The sequence below is a fragment of the Falco punctatus genome, assembly GCF_963210335.1.
Source record: "Falco punctatus genome assembly, chromosome: Z".
NCBI lineage: Eukaryota > Metazoa > Chordata > Aves > Falconiformes > Falconidae > Falco > Falco punctatus.
In genome coordinates, this window is record NC_137586.1 from 44,847,559 (window position 1) to 44,860,613 (window position 13,055).

General features: G+C 40.6%; 1 protein-coding gene across 2 annotated transcripts in view; it reads left to right on the plus strand.

Moving 5' to 3' along the window:
• The window catches only part of DAPK1 (death associated protein kinase 1), a 91,991-nt gene extending 85,203 nt beyond the window's left edge, over positions 1-6,788 (plus strand). For both annotated transcript variants that reach the window (XM_080373204.1, XM_080373205.1), the window contains exons 23-26: positions 572-710; positions 1,925-2,045; positions 3,583-3,771; positions 4,395-6,788. In XM_080373204.1, coding sequence (XP_080229330.1) covers positions 572-710; positions 1,925-2,045; positions 3,583-3,771; positions 4,395-5,627 — 1,682 coding nt within the window. In that variant the 3' untranslated portion in view covers positions 5,628-6,788. The remainder of the gene's footprint in view (positions 1-571; positions 711-1,924; positions 2,046-3,582; positions 3,772-4,394) is intronic.
• Positions 6,789-13,055: the final 6,267 nt, after the last annotated feature.

The window sequence follows — 13,055 nt, forward strand, 5'->3', positions numbered from 1 at the left end:
CATTTGTGTCTTTCTTTTTTTCTCATTCTTTTTCATGGTTTCTGCCAGGCTTTCCTACTTAACTCTCACATAAGTGAGAGGTTATTGTGTAAGTACTGCAAAATAGCGTTCATACCAATCTATGACTGTTGTAGATTATTTGTGTTCTACTTGCAATCCTCTACTCTGCACCTGTAGTATTAAGGACCATCTAAAGATTATGAGAAACCCTTTCAAGAAGCTGTTGTTTTAAATTATTTTTCCTCACACTACCATAGTTTGTAGCTAATAGAGAGATCATTAGTGTTATTAATGTTTTTGTTAGAACAATGAAGTAATGTAATATCAATGTATCTGATGTTAATCAAAGAGTCTAGCTATTCAAATTGAACATCATGTAGACAATCCTGTAGGCAGATAACAGCCAAGGCACCAGTGGTGTGTAACCACAGTGGCTATGCTTAAGAGTTGGTAAATCCACTGCAAAAGTGATTGGTATGAAGAATGTAAAATGTATTGCTACTTTCCTGTCTCCGTAAGATGGCCATGTTCATACGCTTATAGTGAGGGAGTGCTGTTGTTTCTGTTCTAGCATTTGGTGGGAAGCTGAAAAGACCACTGCGTGTTGTTTTGGTCGCCACACATGCTGACATAGTGAATCTTCCACGGCCTGTTGGAGGAGAGTTTTGGTATGACAAAGATATGTCATTGTTGAAAGAAATCAGGAACAGGTAAGTCTATATATGTAGTGTTTGAACATGTCAATTGGAAAGAAAAAGTACTATAATGCACAGAAATATGTAAAAGGTTTTTATATGGCTTATGCTTTGTGATATTACGATATTTTGAGTATGTTCATATTGTGTGAAGATAGAAATGTTTACAAATAGTACAGTGAGTGAGCTGCTCACTTAAGTGAGCTATAATGAGCCAAGTGGTGCAAAAATGAGTTGAGGCATAGGAAGTCTCACCCTGTAAACACTGGGATACATCCAAAGGCCTGTATTGGCCATTTGTCTTAACATCTTGGTGCTCAGGTTTTGCACCAGTCTCAGAACAAAAGTTGGCTGTTCTCAGCTACAAACTCTGGGTGTGAAAGAGGGGACTTTACAGGAGAGCTGCCCTTTACTCTGAATTGATTTAGGATGGGTAGGGAAAAAACTTAAAACCAGACCAGGAGGTAATTCTTACACAGTTTGTGAAGAGCTGGATGATGTGGAGTCACAGAGGTTACAAGGTCATCCAAAAGGTACCTAGAAACTAGGGAACTTACAGCCTTCTTCAGCTAATGTTTGGAAAGCATGCTATTTGTAGATGGAAATAGGGTTTTTTTCATGAACATACTATTATATAAAGGTGAGCACATAAGTGGGCAGTACATGGTACGAGGAACCATCCATACCTGTAAGCATAGACACTTGTCTGAACTGTACTAGAAACAGATCTTTGGTGTTAGAATCCTTTTAAAATGCAAACCAGTCCAGAGTTAGGAAAACAAGTATGTGCAGCTGAAAAGTCAAAAGTAAATGAGAAAGACAGCTGGTGTCAATAGCAATGACATCCAAATTATTTTAAGTGAGAAGAAATAAAACAATAAATATAAAGACCTTAAAAAGAATTAATTCCTTCTATCCTTTCTCTGTTAAAATGTTTGATTTTGTAATTAAAAGTCCTGTGATTCAGTTGTCATTTTCTTATGCCTCTTCAGTCTTTTTCCTTAGCTAATACAGCTTTCTCTCAATATCTGTTTATTTTCAATAAAATTAGAGAGCAGCTATACTGTCTGTGCTTATAAAATATCTTAGCACAATCAGTACTTCAACTTTTTCATCATTCCTTGAAGAAAAAATAACTTCTGTGTAATTTAAGACTGAAGTACAACTAGATTAAAAAATAAAACAGCGTTTTGAACTAAGTATATAATTGTTTGCTTTTTCTTTTTTAGATTTGGAAATGATCTGCAAATTTCAGACAAGTTATTTGTCTTGGATGCTGGAGCATCTGGGTCTAAAGATATGAAGCTTCTCCGAAATCATTTGCAAGAAATAAGAAGCCAGATAATTTCTGTAAGTAATATCTAATGGTCTGGGTTGGCACAGCCAAAATGTGAAAATCTTGTGTAAATTTAGTATTTATATTATGAAACTTAAATGAGTGCTGTTCCAGTTTTTTAGCAGCATGCATGACAGACCTGGTGATGAACAAACTTCTGATGTTAACGATTCAGTCAGCATTTTCAAAACTGTATACGTTTTGTACAGGTCACAAAAATTATCTCTTTTGAAAAGAAATTATTTGGGATTTTCAGTACAAAGTTAGTTTCCTGTTTTGAATTGACAGTGATTGGATTTCAGCATTGGCCCTTCTTTTGGTTTTGGTTTTTTTTTTAATTTTTTTTTTTTAATCAGCGTAGCATTACAGAGAAACAAAATATATTTCAGGCAGGTTTTTTGTAAAAAAAAAAAAAAAACAAAACCAAACCAGAGTAGAACAGTTTCCTCGATTGTTAGAAAGATAATTGCCAATATAAATGTGTGAACTAATATGCATTAACTTTTTACTGCACTACTTTACTGAAAAATGTGTTATGGAGTTGTGTATGTGTAGGTATATGTATATGAGACTAAAGGTAAAACAACCATGGTTTCATGTTACCACCATGAATCCACAGAGCCTTCCATACTGAGGGTGACCAAGTCAAGTTGCTATGTAGCCTGTGCTAAATGCATTTAATTTAACTTAAATTCCTTCATACCAAAGGCCCTCTTACTTGTGAGACACAGACTTTTGCAGCTACTTCTGAATTGGTATTTTTTTAAAAATTAATTAAAAATAACTGTATTACTGAGTTCATTCTGTAGATCAAAGAATATGTTTGGGTTTATGCAAAATTCAGCCTATTTTATGTTCCAAATGATCTCTTGATTTAATAAGCTTCTGTTCTGTGACAAAACTTTATTGTAGCCACGGTCACTAGCTTGAAATCAGGAGGGCTTTGCTGCGTAAGAAGTGTGTGATGTGGCTTGAGAGTGTAGGATTAAGGCTTCAGTGATATCCAAGATAATCAAGAGATAAAAAGTACCATCTTTATTTCTTATCTGGTACCCTGCTGTCTCACCTGCTGAAGTAAATTGCTCCTGTACAAATACTGATGAGTACAGATCTTAATTAAATGTTGGCAATTTCTGAAATAAAGATTACCTTCTAGATGCATGAAGGCAACTGATAGATTTTGACGTCACTATTCTAGGTGGTCACCACATTTGACAAGGCAGGACAATATAAACTAAACTTTGTTCCATATGTCAGTATTCCCTTTGTAATAACGGTGATGTTTGGAAAGTTTGCTCATTTCAATGAAAAAGTTGTTTCTGGAATTTACTTTATTAAGAAAAGGTAGCTCTCATGGCAAGTGAATGCCAGATGGAAGAGTTAAGGGTTGGCCCATCACAAGGGGTACTCTTTAGACATGGATATACTCATGGATGCATTAAATCTTGTAACCTTCATTGGAAAAAAAAAAAAACAAAACCCAAAAAACAATCAGACTGTTATTCTCAGCAGAGTAGAATTACAAATGAGTGTTTTCTGTGCCTTTGTAAGACTTGCCCACCTATGAGTCATCTGTGTGAAAAAATAATCTCCACACTGCCTTCATGGAGAAAAATGAATGGACCCAACCAGCTGATGTCCTTGCAGCAGTTTGTGTATGATGTACAGGAACACCTTAACCCCCTAGCAAGTGAAGATGACCTACGGCATATTGCACAGCAGTTGCATAGCATTGGAGAAGTAAGTGGCTTTGTCTAAATTGCATCTCTATTAGCAACATAATGCTTTGGTATATTATTGCTTAATGAGATTTAAGGAAATGTCTGTAGTTTGGTGGATTTTTTTTTTCCCTCCCTGTTAAGACACCCAAAGAAGTAGAAACTGGTTAATAATTATTTTTGTTAACGTTATTGCCTTGTGGGTCCCATTTCATTCAACATTATTTCTTTGAGACAGGAAGAGTTACAGTTTATTGCTACAGTTGTAAGAATGTGAAACACCCAGAAAGGATAAGTATGCTATCATCTTAAATGAGGTAGTGCCTAATGTGTTCACTGCATATGAGAATTTATATATGTCTGTTAGAAATTGAATCATAGGATAACACCTTTGCATAAATAGCTTACAGGGCATGGCTAGGCTTTACAGATGTTGGGCTGTAATGGCTTTGTTGCTAGCGGAAGTCAAGAACAAAACCTGCACCTTGTTCTGAATACTTGCAAGAAATTAAAATGCATTGTTTGTTTTCCTCCTATCAGCAGTGTTAATTAAATGATTGTGTCAGTAACTTCGGAAGGAGAGAATGTGAGGTATCATCTTGTACTTCACAAGATGTAAATAGTAACTTTCATATTTATAAACAGATTAACATCATGCAGAGTGAAACTGTCCAAGATGTTGTGCTTCTGGATCCTCGCTGGCTCTGTTCAAATGTCCTTGGAAAAATCCTGTCAGTGGAGAACCCAAAAGCCCTCCATCACTATAGAGGTCGGTACACTATAGAGGACATCCAGCGTCTGGTGACAGATAGCGACGTGGAAGAGCTGATACAGATTTTGGATGCCATGGATATTTGTGCAAGGGACCTTAGCAGTGGAGCAATGGTGGATATTCCTGCTCTTATAAAGACTGACAATCTCCACAGGTCTTGGACAGATGAGGACGATGAGGTGCTGATTTATGGTGGTGTTAGAATCGTTCCTGTGGAACATCTTACGCCATTTCCTTGTGGAATTTTTCATAAAGTTCAGGTGAATCTCTGCAGGTGGATTCATCAGCAGAGCACAGAGGGAGATGCTGATATACGTCTATGGGTGAACGGATCAAAAATTATGAATCGTGGAGCTGAGCTTTTAGTGCTGCTGGTCAACCATGGTCAGGGTATAGAGGTTCAAGTCAGAGGACTGGAAACAGAGAAAGTCAAGTGCTGTTTACTTCTGGATTCTGTATGCAGCACCATTGATAACTTAATGGCCACAACCTTACCAGGCCTTCTGACTGGGAAATACTACCTTAGTCCTCAGCAGCTGAGGGAACATCATGAACCAGTAATGGTCTACCAGCCTAGAGACTTTTTCCGTGCACAGAGTCAAAAGGAGACATCACTAACTAACACTATGGGGGGATATAAAGAGAGCTTTAGCAGTATACTGTGTTTTGGGTGTCTTGATGTCTACTCCCAGGGAAGCCTAGGAATGGATATTCATGTATCTGATCTGAATCTACTTACCAGGAGAAAGCTAAGTCGACTTTTGGATCCACCTGATCCTATGGGCAAAGACTGGTGCCTTCTGGCCATGAACCTGGGCCTCCCTGATCTTGTTGCTAAGTACAATACAAATAATGGAACACAAAATGACTTTCTCTCAAGCCCAGTCCATGCCCTTCTGCAGGAGTGGAGTAATGCTCCTGAGAGCACTGTAGGTATCCTAATGTCTAAGCTGAGGGAATTAGGTCGCAGAGATGCAGCAGACTTTTTACTGAAGGCATCTTCTGTATTCAAAATAAACTTAGATGCTAATGGTCAAGAGGCTTATGCTTCCAGCTGCAACAGTGGCACATCTTATAATTCGATTAGCTCTGTAGTGTCACGGTAAAAGCAGGTGTTTTGGATAGACATCTTTTCAAACTGCAGAAAGGATAAAAGATACATTACAAGAGTTTGTGCATTTCTATTTATGAGGGTTTACATCAAAGGATCTTTATCCTTCTCTACCACCACCGTTTTGTGCATAAACTTTCTCCTTTAACTGTGAATTGTTGCTCTTTATCTATTAAAAAGGCTGATGTACTTCTGGTGTTTTGAAATTATTCCTGATATATAATGTGCTGCTTAATACTGCCATTTTGACTGGAAAGTCTTAACTTTTGGATTATGTACTGCAACTGTTTATAAAAATTCTCCCCGTAAAAGGCAGGGGGAGAGGAATAGCACATATTACCTGACATGTGTATTTCTTACACCCATTTTTTTTTTTCTTTTCCTTATGTCCTCTGCTTAATTTTTTTATATTTGTAAGGAGAGAAATCCACCATTTGTGGTCAATCCAACTGAATTTAAAACCACATTGTTTATAGCTGAAAAAGCGAGTGCCTTTTGCAGAAGGGAGGGTGCAGTTGATTTGAATGACCCTGCTGGAGTTACAAGAACATGCTACCTCTGTTTCACTTAAATTGTCTGCATGCTTATCATTGCAAGTGGTGCTTGCCTTTTTAATTTTTCCTGCACTTCTAAGACATTGGTAACGACTCATGCTGAGCATTCTTGTGCCAGTACTATGGGTATAGACGTGATACCTAGTCAGCTTCAATTACAATCAAATCATACTATGAAAATCTCTTGAACTTGCCAATTATCATGCTTCACTATTTCCATGCACCTCAGGTAAAAGTTCATATCCCTATAGAGTTCCAAAAAACACAAGTGTTGCATACTGCAGAATAATATAGCTGTCAGTTGTAATTTGTGTATAACAAAGGTTTTCTACTATTAGATCCTGCATTACTTACTTCCTGTACTTGAAAACTTTGATGGGGATAAAAACAAAGGAAGCAAGGTTTCTTGCAGTGATAATTTTAAAATTAATATGAGGGAATATGACCCATTCTCTGTTTCAAAAAGCATGTAATTTTACTGGTGCGATGTGTGTTTGTTTATATATATTGTATGTACATATATTAATACTATTTTTTCCTTAATCTCACAATGTAGTAAAATTTTAAAAGGTTTTTCTACAAATAAACTGTTGCTTGTTGCATCCTTGTTGTTCCTATTCTGTAGCTGACAGGGGCCGAAATTTCTTATCTCTTTACAGTCGCAGTCCTGGAGAGGCAACACCTGGCTTCTGAAGTTCTGGGAACCTCCTGTTTCACTTCAGGGGGGTTTCCTAGTACCCTGGAGCAAAACTTATTTGTTTACTGCAGAGGTGGTTCCTCCGCAGCAGAGGGATTTGCATTCATTTTGACAAGCGGCAAGCCAAAGCAGTTTGCTATGTAGCTTTTCCTTTGTGGTATTTTTTTTTTACAATGGGAGCCAAAACAGCAGATGTGAGTCTGTCTGTCATCACAAATCCTCCAGATTATGCTGTGTTGCAAAGGGGGAGAACGCTGTGCTGTGTTAATGGTCCTTTACATTAAGGATCCCCTCACCACACAGGGAACTGTGCAGCTGCTGCTGCTTGTTTAAACTCTTATCATTACTGTCATGTAACCCCAGCCAGCAACTAAGAACCACACAGCCACTCACTCCCGCCTGGGAGGAGAATCGGAAAAAGGTAAAACCTGTGGGTTGAGATAAGAACAATTTAATAATTGAAATAAAGTATAATGATGATGATGATAACAATAATAATAAATAATAATGAAAAGAGACATAACAAAATGAGAAAGAGAAATAAAACTAAAAAAAAACCCAACCAATTGATGCAACAATACAGTTGCTCACCACCTGCTGGCCCATGCCCAGCCAGTCCCAAGCAGCGATCTCCCTGCCTGGCCAAATTCCCCCCAGCTTTATATGCCAAGCATTACGTTCTCTGGTATGGAATATCCCTTTGGCTTGTTGGGGTCAGCTGTCCCAGTTTCTTGTGCACCACTACCACCACCCTAACCCCTGACTCACTCAATGGCAGCCTAAGAAACTGAGAAGTCTATACAGCTAAGAACCTCAGTCGTTATCAATATTATTCTCATGTTAAATCCAAAACACAGCACTGTACCAGCAAGAAAATTAACTCTATCTTAGCCGAAACCAGGACATTTACTCACTGGTAACTGCACAATTGGTACAGCACTCCATAGAGGCAGCTCTGCACACCACCTCCTCCCTGTGCATGTTACAAAGGAATTAAATAGACTCTTCTTAACATGCTGGTTGCTGTTTCCCACTACTTTTCTTTGCATATTTTACCCTTTCTTTATTAAATCACTGGGCTCCTGTTTAACTGTTAGAAGTCCGATCCTCAATTAGAAGTATGTTGATGAGCAGTCCTACCCTGAGGTGTCTGTGCTCTTGATACTCTGCCTCTAACAAACTGAGTTCAGCATCTCCCACCACTGCTCAGAGTTGCCCAGCGAAGAGCCCAGCTTTCCACAGCCCATATTTGCCTGTGTTAGTTCATGGCCACCACCGTGCTTCACCTTCCAGCTGTGGACATGATCAGCACTTGTGTCAGATTCTGGTATGTGGAGGGGTCTCTCCCATCTCGTAAGACTTCCGAGTTTTCTAGCTGGTGTCTTTAGTCCTGTTGCTCAGGTATCAAACTTGGAGTTACTTCACTGAGTCTGTGTGACTGCAGAGGAGTGCGACTTGGTGTCACAAGTCTTAGGAAAGTGGAGACTACTGTGAGATGTTTTTCCAATGCAGGGCTGTCAGTAGTGTCTGTTAATTTGGGATTTAATTCACCACTGTACTACTTGTGGTGGAGTGGCAAGATTTTGATACCAGCTACGTCCTCCCATCATGCCTCCCCAGGTACTTTATGTGTGCTCAAGGTGCATGGTCAACTTGCCAACATCGATGCAGTAGTCTTTATCTCTTTTTCTTTTTCTTCTTTTTTTTTTCTCCCCAACAGCATGTTCCTAACGATTCTTTGCTTCCATTTACTGTGAAATGCAGACCTGAGAATATAAATTACTCAGCAGATGCTATGATGAGTCTTTGAATGGCAGTCATAGCCTATTGCATCATTTACAGTTTTTATGGTAATAAGTTGAGAAAAGCAAATCACAGTCATAGGGTAGATTTGGATTGCTTTCCTATAAATCATGTGTCACTGACCAAAAAAAAATATAAATCATTGTCCCAAATGACAAGTTTGACCAAAAAAAGCTAATAAAGTGATACAAGTGAGCATCCCTTCAGTTGCTTCACTTGTATTGATTTCCTGTTTTCCTTTGTGGATGCAAGCAGAGGCAGAACTTCATTCCACAATTTTCAGAACTGTGTTTAAAACGTAATGATTCTGCCTGACTCCAGAAATGGATGAAATGCAAGTCTTTGCAAGGTCAAAGAAGTTTAGCCATAAATTTACAGTATGTATAAGTTTGTGCAAGGAACATGCTAAGCTCAGCTCCTGCTGGTGAAATACGTGAAGCTGCATACTAACCAGTAAGAGACTCTTCCTTGCATTTCTTTGAAGCTTCAGAGCAGAGCTTCTGATTTTAAGGATAAAGCCGTTTACCTCCAACATTCATTTTGTCTTCAAAATCTGTAATATAGACAAACTCTCAAGCTTGCAACACAGTTGCTGAAGACCAAGATGCATTACAGATGATCTTAAAGTTTATAAATGTATGTTGCTGACATCTGCACTCAGATTCTGAAGAAATTTTCTGAAGAAGATAGGAAGCAAGCATTTTATTGTAAACCATTTTTCCAAGTAGAGTCTTTTCTCCCTGGCATGCAGCAGCATGTATAGGATAGGAAAGTGCATCATATTGGGTTTTCCTGGTTTTACTCCCTGTGGCAGTTCTGCTGCCGACCTGACTAGTGAGTTTAGAAAGCCACAGATCAGTGGCTAAAAGCAAAAGATTTTGAGGGTGGGACAAGAAGGACAATGAGAGGTGACCTTGGGTAGAGGTGGATATATATGATTTTTCTCACCTTAAAAGGTTGTAAACTGGAGGCAGCCACAAATTTTAGGATCCTTGTGATTCAAATGATTGAGAAAGTTATGAAACTACAGAGGTTTAGCAACTCTCAAGTGTCAAGAGGCTGACAAAGCCAGGAGGTTTAGAAAGTAGCCAGAGCACGGTTTCCTAAATGGTGAGGTCTCTAGAGAAAGCAACAGTGAAGCTGTTAGAGCTGGCTGTGCTGGAGCCAATTCCAGGTCCTAAACCTGTGCTGGCTGAATTGTCCACTCCAAGGAGAAGTTACTTGTTAGTTCATTGCAACCTTTGTATTCCAAAGATGCTGTGCTGCAGCATCATTGTTTAAAACGGGTGCCTGGATTTGAATCACATCACTTTTTCAGTTTTGCCAAGGAAATGGAGGAGTAATGCCAAACGAAGTAAATGAAGCGTGCTGTTGGCTGAAACCTTTAAGTCAGAGGAGATGGAGCAGTGCAGTTATCTTCTTTGAAGGTGGCCCAAAAAATCCCATGTACAATATTAAAATTTATTTCTGTTTCACTCTTCGTCTGTTAAACTTAGGCCAACTTGAAAGGCAAGGTAGGGGGTAGAAAAGAGGAAGAAAATAAATTTTTAATAATGCCTGAGGTACTTGGCTTCCAAAAGGGTTACAGCCAAGCCACTCAGACTTTGCAGGTAGAAGTGTTTGGGTCTCCAAAAGTCAGATGAGCTGCATGGAAGAGGACTGATGGTACTCCTCGGTGTGGGTGGCTACACCATTTATTTTAACAAACTTTACAGGAAGTAAGGCCAGAAGCTTAATGCTTCCTCAAAGCCAGATGAGTCTCAGTGGCACTGGTTCAGGCTTGCGTTAACCAAACTGACCTAGCGTTTCTGCACCAGCCAGACTACTCTGGGTGAGGTCCAAATCCAAAACTTGCATATTTAAAGATCATTCTTCAGAATGCAACCATGCTTCTGAGTCAGTTGGATGTATCTTAAAAATCACAGGCCTCCCTGAGACGGGACAAACCTGGACTGTGTTGCCCAAAGTTTGGGTCCTGCTGTCATAAAGCCTAGGACACCTACACAACTAATATACACTCAAACCTCATAGACAGACAGGAAGACTAGGAAGAATCCTGTGCAGGGTGATAAGGCGTCTTGAACAGGAATAAATGCTTCGGCGTGCTGCATCTTACATGGGTTTGCTGGCAAGGAGATGTTGACAGCATGGGCCCATACCTCCTCCTCCGGCAGAAATGTCATAGCACCCGCTGCAATAGCTTAGGCATTCCTGGTGGCTCTGTGTCTACGTCGTTATCTTCGCTCTCTCCTATCTGCACAGGATCCAAAGAGTGCAGCTCAGTGAGGCACCTTCCCTGCGGACTCAGGCACTGTCACAGCTGAGTGTGACTGACCTCAGGAAGCTTTGGGCCATATGTGTTGGCAGCATAGCCAGGATCGCTTCTGCTGCATCTCAACAGCTGAGGCAGGGGTAGGGGGAGGAAGGGGGGGGGGGGGGGGGGGAGCGGGGAACGCTTACCCAGCAAAGGTGGTGGAATTTGCATGAGTGAGTAAGGCTGAGTGAGATACTAGCATGTGGCGATGCACAGGGAGGGGAGGATAAAGTTGTGCTTTTCAAAACTGTTTTCTGGGAAACATGGGAGAGAAAGGAGGGCTCTTGCACTGGGGGGTTAGACTGCTGATGCTAAGTGATCACGTGTGTATGACTCTGAGTCACTGTGAGTGCTTCACTTTTTGAGCTGCTCATGGCATTGCAAAATCTGCTATATTAGCCCGGCCACAAAAAAGTATACTTTGATCATTGTAAGTCTGTTTCCCCCTACAGATGAATCAGTCTTACCTTGACACCCCTTATACAGGGCGGCTTGCAAACCAAAGTGTATGTAGCAGAGTGAATCGGCTAAGCCAGGGGTCCTCAAACTACAGCCCGCGGGCTGGATACAGCCCCCCAGGTTCCTCAATCCGGCCCCCGGTATTTACAGACCCCCCTGCCCCCTCCCTGCCGGGGGTTGAGGGGGGGAAACCAAGCAGCCGCAGATGGCTGCCTGCCACTGCATCCGCGCGCCGGCCCCCTGGTTAAAAAGTTTGAGGACCCCTGAGCTAAGCGAAGGGAATGCAGAGAGAAGGGTCATCTGCTGAGAACATTGGGATAATACCAGATAATACTGCTATCACTAAATTTACTAACAAAGCACTACAACATTGTAACACTGGCATCTTTTTTTAGTTCTTTCTATTGCTTGCAAATGTGAAAAAATAAAAATTATCCCGCAGAGTGCTGAAAGCAATCAACTATTCCTAAGCCAAAGCTTTTATTACTGCGGAAAACAGAGTACGGGTCTTGAATTTTGTACTGAAGGCAAACTGTCAGTGAACATGAAAGCCAGTGCCAAATCCAGGTGAGCTGCAGGACAGGAGCAGATCCTACTTCCCTAAACCTACGGTGTGGATTATTTCCTCATTCCTGAAGTGTGTATCTGCAGAAGAAGCTGGAAAGAGATTATTTTGGAGGCACTTTCACCCATTAAAGGCTTTGGTAGCTAGGATGAGATTCTTTGATTTGGTCATACATAAGCCACCATGTTTTACAATTAGAACACTTTGAATCAAAATTTTCTACAGACCATATTGGCAGCTGGAGAATGTTATAGCAATTAGCCTGGAAATCGTGGAAGGTGGTTAGTCACTGTAACCAAATTAACATGAGAGAGGTTGGGCCAGATTTGCTCTATTGGTTCAGTGAGAAGGCTTGCAGCTGCTCGACCTGGCAGCCAAGTGCCAGTGAATGTTTCAGAGGAAGCTTGAGGCAGTGACCTGCGGTATCAGCCTGTTTACAGAGGTTCAGGAAGGAGCTGCGTGAAGGTTTAACTGATGGATTAACAGTTTCCATGTACGCTTCAGGAACTGAAACAAGACACAGAGCTGGGAAGTGCTACTGGGAAGAGAAGGATTTCCAGACCTTTCTATCTACTACCTGGCTGAGAAGTGCTCAGGAAAATACAAAAAAGGAACCCGATCTACTGGTGTTGGTTTGGGTGTACAATATCAGTGTAAAGGATGGACACAAAGCCACCAAGTGAGTTCCCCATTTGCCATTCACCTCCAAGGCCCAGCATCTGCTTTTACTTAAAACCAGAAGAGTATCTTTCGGCAGATGGTTGAGGAGTGTTACGGGAAGAACCACTTCCCCAGCTGTCACTTAGCACCTTACTGTTACCCTGTTTCTTACCATCACAACTAGGGAAGCTCTGTAGGAACTCCCATAGCACCAAAGAAAAGGATGTCATGGAGAAGTCCTGGCTTCTTTTGTGCATTCTTCAGTAAGGATATTCAGTTATTTAAACATTCTAGTCTTCCACAGCAGTGCAGTAGTTTCACAATTCCCTTACCAGACCCACCTTTCTGCTTTAAATTACTCACCGCAGTCG